Source organism: Cyprinodon variegatus, unplaced genomic scaffold, assembly GCF_000732505.1.
Source record: "Cyprinodon variegatus isolate N-32 unplaced genomic scaffold, C_variegatus-1.0 Scaffold1902, whole genome shotgun sequence".
In the NCBI taxonomy this organism is placed as follows: Eukaryota; Metazoa; Chordata; class Actinopteri; order Cyprinodontiformes; family Cyprinodontidae; genus Cyprinodon; species Cyprinodon variegatus.
In genome coordinates this window covers 24,696-31,630 of record NW_015152355.1, presented here as the reverse complement: position 1 = coordinate 31,630, position 6,935 = coordinate 24,696, and the positions used below count along the sequence as shown (strand labels likewise).

At 39.8% G+C, this 6,935-nt stretch overlaps 1 protein-coding gene across 1 annotated transcript in view; it reads right to left on the bottom strand.

Annotated features, from left to right (window-relative positions):
* The window catches only part of LOC107104826 (disks large homolog 4-like), an 11,232-nt gene extending 9,288 nt beyond the window's left edge, over positions 1 to 1,944 (bottom strand). The window contains exon 1 of the mRNA XM_015404936.1: positions 1,762 to 1,944. Within this exon, the coding sequence (XP_015260422.1) occupies positions 1,762 to 1,780 (19 nt within the window). The 5' untranslated portion in view covers positions 1,781 to 1,944. The remainder of the gene's footprint in view (positions 1 to 1,761) is intronic.
* Between the last annotated feature and the right edge of the window lie 4,991 nt (positions 1,945 to 6,935).

Below are 6,935 nucleotides of genomic sequence, written 5' to 3'. Positions count from 1 at the left end.
CGGACCAGGAGAAGGACCAGGAGATGGACCAAGAGACGGACCAGGAGAAGGACCAGGAGATGGACCAAGAGACGGACCAGGAGATGGACCAGGAGAAGGACCAGGAGATGGACCAGGAGAAGGACCAGGAGAAGGACCAGGAGAAGGACCAGGAGATGGACCAAGAGACGGACCAGGAGATGGACCAGGAGATGGACCAGGAGAAGGACCAGGAGATGGATCAGGATAAGGACCACGAGATGGACCAGCAGAAGGACCAGAAGACGGACCAGGAGAAGAACCAGGAGATGGATCGGGAGAAGGACCAGGAGATGGATCGGGAGAAGGACCAGGAGATGGACCAGGAGAAGGATCAGGAGATGGACCAGGAGAAGGATCAGGAGAAGGACCAGGAGAAGGACCGGCAGAAGGCCCAGTGCATCCTGCCTGATCAGAGATCTCAGGAAGGCTGAGGAACCAAACCGAAGGTCCTCTTAGTCCTTATGGCCCAAACTGAGAACATCCCAGAAACGTGTCAGCCAGGAACCCATCATCACTGATGTTTGGTCCCATCAACCACCAGTATATTTTATATTCCTCAAGCTAATTCACACCAGACCTGTAAACTGTCTCTGTGACAATAAAATGGGGATCCACCACATTAGGACCAACCTTTGGTTCCTCAGAGGCCTGCTGGTCCTCAGAAGGTTAGTAAATATAACCAAAAACAGTCCTAAATAGGTAACATCAAACAGTACACACACACACACACACACACACACACACACACACACACACACACACACACACACACACACACACACACACCACCATGAGAGGTGATTTTATTTCTGATCTTCTGCTGGACAACAGGAAGAAGGAAGATCTACTTCCTGTCTGAGCAGGTATCCCCACCTTTCCCTCCCTGTTAGATCTCAGTGCTGCATTTGATCTGATCGGATCATTCTGACAGATTTCAGTTTGTTAATGTTAATGATAGATCTTCCTCCTGCTCCAGGGTTACCTGTGGAGTACCACAGGGATCACTGCTAGGACCAATTCTCTTTACTATAGAGTCTATACTGCTGTATATATGGAGTAAGCCCTGATGAAAATGAAAAACAGGTCATAATTCTATCTTAGCTGCTCTTCATGGTCAAACTGAGCCTGGTTCTGGTTCTGCTGGAGGTCTCTTCCTGTTCAAAGAAAGTTTTCTTCTCCACTGTCGCTGCATGCTTGCTATGAGGGATAGATGAGGAGTAAACATCTACCTGTCTCTATCTGCTCACCAGGGAGGAGAGAATCAATGACTAGATGCAATCAGCTGCTTTTCCTCAGATAGAAACTTTGAACCTTTCATCTGAACAATAACTTGATGCTGATAAAGACGATCGTTGAGCAGCTGAGGTAGATTTAAACTCTCTCTCTAATTGATAGACTGTAAATATAAACATTTAGCAGTGGATGTATGAATAATAGAATGTATAGACAGAAAGAGAAGCTGAGCTGAACGCGTCCCAAACAGTAAACCTGGTCTGAACCTCTGAGCCGTCCGCCGCTCATCGCTCTCCTTCTGACCCTCTGAGGTCACACCAGTAACCCCTGCTGGGCCCAGTTAACCAGTCTGTCCACCAACTCTCTACGCTCCCAGTTTAAACACAGCCAGAGGTCAGAGGTCACAATGTTAAGCCTGCAGCAGATCTAAGTGAGGAATAAGATGCTGAGATGAAGCAGTTCCTGATGTCAGAGACAGAAAGAAGCAAACATGGAGCAGATTCTCACCTTCCTTCTTCAGCGGCATGTTGCCTCTGATCCACACAAATCCTCTTTAGGGATTTCACTGCCTGCCGCTCTGCATGCTGGGAGATGGAGTCCTAATCCTCAGCTCCTGTCAGGCCTGCTGAGGCCCCTCCCACCCACAGAGCTCTCAAAGTCCTGACAGAACCGGATCCTAGAGTCCAGAACCCAGAACCACCTGCCAGCATAGAGATAGACTGGTTAGAAGAACATCTAGACCTCAGCTTCACTTTCTACCTGGTCCCTACTCTTCATCATCTTCCTCCTGCTGCTGAAGCAAAGCCAACAGCTCCCTCTGGTGGCCAACACCAGCAGCACAGCCTAAAAGCTTCTGATTTAACACAATTTATTAAAACCTTAAATATGCCCATTATTTAAAAGGTTAATCTTTTAAATTAATCTTAGTTTTTAGTCTCATCTAAGATGTTTAAAATCCATCTAAAATAACCTAAACTTGATCTTTTTTTAGACATTCACTGAATGCTCTAGTGTAACATTATACTCTCTACGTGGTTCTTGATTCAAAAAAGCAAGTAAAGCAGATTTTGAGAATCTATTTCACGCCTTTATGAGGCGTAAAAACAAAATAAACTCATTATAAACTGGGACAGAAGGAAAACAGAAGAAACCCTGAAACTCTCACTATTTAGTTTTTTTTTTGTTTCCATTTGAAAATGGAACTGAGATGTTTATCCTTTTAGCTTTTCTTTTGGCCTTACTACATTTATTATTGAATTAATGTAATAATAACTAAAAAGAAATAAACGGTGTCAGTCAAAAAACAGGATAAACAGGATTTTTATGCCTCTAGAGATTTTTTATGTATTTTTCATAAAGGATTGAAGATAAAATTCATTTTACTGGATGATTATTATGCGTCTTAAACTTATTTCAGCGAAATAACAACATTTATTTTCCTCAGATGGGATAAATAAACAGTTTAGATCATCTGTAGATCATTTGGTTTTCCATTTGACAACATCAATAAAGAAAAACTAATTTTATCTTTTCTTAAAATTGAACATTTAATCCTTAGTTTCATCCAAATTTCAAGGCCAGAAAACCTCTTCTTTTTGTAACTTTGTATCGTCCACCAGGTCCTTACTCTGAATTCTTAGATGAGTTTTCAGAGTTCCTTTCTGATTTGGTATTAAATACTGACAGGGTCATCATAGTGGGAGATTTTAACATCCATGCTGACATTGAAGGCGATAGCTTAAGAGCAGCCTTTAATGCTATCTTAGACACTATTGGCTTTGTTCAAAATGTGAATAGTCCCACACATTCTCATCTTCATACTTTGGATCTTGTGCTGACATACGGCATAGAATGTGAAGAAATAACAGTATTAACCGTTCTCTCCTGGTTGGAGTGTTTTCTTGTGTCTGGGCTCTGTGATTGGTCTTTGAATTATGATAGAGGTCTGATGTAATCCCTTTGGAATCAGTTCCAGGACTGAATAGTAACTGTTGGAAGCTGAAACCTCAACCCGCCCCCTTTCTTCAATAATGGCTTTTCTCTTCCCACAAAGATGGCTTCCTTCACCCCTCTTTCAAACCATCTGTTGTCTCTGTCCGAGCACTCTTGTCTTCAAAGGTGTCTCCTTTGTTCTAGAGGTGCACCTGAATCTTTCTCAGAGTCGCTGGCTCTCCTATGCTGCTCCATGTGTTTATGTAGTTGTTGTTTGGTTTCTCCAATAATGGAGGCTGTGTAATCCTCCCTGCACTGGATGAAGCGGATTTCAGAATGACACAGGATGTAAATGTTTTTGCATCTCTGTTTTCTCCACTGTGTTTTTAGTGTTGTTGTTCCTGCTAGTTTTTTTTGGCTGACTTAACAAACAGCCAGTTTAGATAACCATAGGGCCCTATAATTTCCGCGAACACGGAATCGCGGACAGAATCATGGAATTGGCAAAATAACGTGGAATCTAGTGTAAACGCGGAATTTCTATTTGTTTTTGTGTGGGAGAAAAACATACGTCGGGGTGAAATGCACACCGGAGGACGCAAATCTGGGCGACACAACCCCTCCCGCTCCGTCATTTCTGCTCACCCTCCCCCATCAAATATTGAAAAAATGGCGAAAAAGTTGAGAAACGCGAAGCTAAGCCCTGAGTACAGAGCCGAGCAGTTCCCTCGTGACTTTTACATGTCAGGTCAACTATTGTTTTGCAAGTTTTGTCAACATTCCATTGATTGGAAGCGTAAAAATACAAAAACATATTAGTCCTACAACTTGAATACTTATTTAAGTAACTTTTGATCAAAAGTTTTTGTCAGTTACATGATGACAAAGTCCACTTTAATCATATAACTCAGGAGTACTTGCTGTATTTTGCCTGGTTTTTTATGCACTTTAATGTACTGTATGGAAAATATGATTCTTTATTAAATACTTTATAATTCTGAAATTGAAAGGTCCTATTTAATTTTTTTACTTGAAAAAGTTAATGGAGCACTTTTATTGATAACCATTGGTTCATAACCAGTAATATTTTGTTAGTACTTAGAGTGCAGCGTTATGTTGCATCCCGCAGTAAAAGTACTGAGGAAATGTCTTTTTTTTACCTCAATAAATTTAAAATCATTCCTATTTTATTTGTGTATATTTTAATCATTAACATTAAAAGCACATTCTTTTTACGACTGAAATAAGAGTAAAGGGTAAAAAAATGAAATTCGCAAAAATTAAAACGGAAAAAGCGTAATTTGGGAAAAAATAAAACGGATTTTATCGGGCCCTATAACCACACGCTTCAACTGATTTCCTCGCCTGTTTTTTTTTAAACAGTGGTCAATGCGTTTGTAATCCAGCTGGATTACCGTAATGCACTTTATAAGGGCATCACTGATTCATGCCTTTCTCAGCTTTAGAGTGTGCAGAATGCTGCTGCGCGTCTTTGAACAGGTACAAGTAAATTTATCATATTTCCTCTATTTTAGCCTCATTACATTGGCTTCCAGTCACAGGCGTAGCTTTCGATAGGACTGGTGTGGACATGTCCCACCAATAATTTCAATACATAGATATTGGATCTAAATAATATGTGGGAGAATTTTCTAAATTTGATTTTGCCGCTTTTGAAGGAGGATAATTACTGATGTAGCTGAAAGGGAAAACATCCAATCCATCCTAATTTTTCTGGATGGATGATTGAATGAAACTAAAATTGTGTCCATACCTTAGAGCGCCCCCGCCCTCAGAGCGCCCCCGCCTTCAGAGCGCCCCCACCAGCTTTCATCACAGAGTTACAGCCTTGCTTCCAGTAGATTTTCTGCTATGGAGCAGCATATAGCACGAGGAAAACTTTAAATCAATATATTTTACAAAGACATTCCTTTTGTTTTTTCCTAAACTATTGAAAGTGTGATTTGAATTGAAGAACCAGTGTTGAAAGTTTGAGCTTAATTGGATCCATTTCTGGGAGAAAACAGTGAAACAGAAGTTAAAAAGCTTTTATCTACGGTGTGAGCGAGAAACGACCAGAGGAAAGTCACCTCCTGCAGGCTGAGGAGGACAAAAACCGAACCTATAGGGGGGGTTAGTGTGCTGATACAGGGTTAAACATAACCAGAGGTGCTGTTTTATGAATAATTTATGCATCTTTCTTTGTCTTAGATTATTACTGGCAGGTTCCAACTAGAGCAGAAATAACTTCAGGTTACTGATAGTTCCAGTGTTTTATTTAATAGCATAATATTTGAGGTAAACCTGTTAAACATAAAATAAACCCAAATGTTTCTTTATCATTCCTCTGCAGTCCTGTTTGAGTGTGTTCCCCTTTTTTTTATCTGAGTAGAATAAAGAATAAAAAAAAAAATAATAATAAACAAATATCAACTTATCAATCAGCGTTATCTCCAAAGTCTTAAAAAAACATCATAAACCTTCTCACTTGAGTTAAATTTAGATTCGTAAGGAGATCGGCACCGAGTGAAAGATTTTTCCAACCAAAATGAGACGCTGACAACAGCTGGGATTAAATAACTTCTATAATATATTTTCAAAAATCTTTGACAATTTTCCTAAAATAGAACATTGGCTCAATACAACTTAAATTCAGTTTGTTCACTTTTAACATTCACTGTGTTTCAATAATAACTGACAATCCAGGGTCCAGAAAATAAATGGTCCATTTCAGTTGAACTTAAATAAATCTGATGCATCAAGTTCTTTTTATAGGATCCGATCAAAAAAATAAAACTAAGTGACAACAAAAATTGTCTGAGATCTCAGAAAAAATATTAGGAATCCGCAGAAAGAAAGGGAAGAAAAATCCTTAAGTTTTCCTTTTTTTTTTTTCCTACCACCCTCCAGGGAAGTGGATGGCATTCCCATTGGGAACATCCTGCATCAACATCTCTGGTGGAGTCTAGTCCAGTCCGTACAACGGACCGCTCCGCTGGAACAGCAGGTTCTGCTACTATGTAAAAAAAACCAGCATGCACACAAATGTGCAGAGAAATTACTTCAATTGGAAATAAATCATGTAATCACCGTAATTTAAATGATTTTTACCACATTTATACAGAAAAAAAAATATACTAAAGTAAAATGATCAGTTTTCATGTGGTTCACAGTCTAAGAAGTCATTATGGTCAGTAGTCAATACTTTTATCTGAAAAAAACAATCCAGGAGACCTGTGAAGGGCTAATTCTACGTTAACCCCCTGTGAGGGTTTTACAGCAACATCACACATGATGTAGCTAGCTTGCAAGTGCATTTCTTTAGAACAGCCCATGGGGGGGGGGCTGACTGGTTTTTACGGAGCCCCCCAGGGGACATGGGGAATTTTTTTGTTATTATTAAGCATTAATATCATCCTATTTTAATCAACAGCTCTGTGATTATACAGTGCAGACTCTCAAAAATCACCACACAGAACTAGGAACTTCTGGTGATCATACTACAATAGCTGGTTTGGAAAAAATACACCTTTTTGTGAATGAAGTACACAGAGATGCTAGGTAGATGGAAGTTCTTTATGAAGTAAAATAGGATGATATTAATGCTGAATAAGAACAAAAAAATTCTAAAAAAATAAGTAAAGGTGTATTTTTCCAAAGCAGCTGTTGTAGTGCGATCACCAAGAGCCCCTTGGAATCTGTCGATTCATCTTTTAGCGGTGCGTCAAATGCAACGTAGATTCCCATCC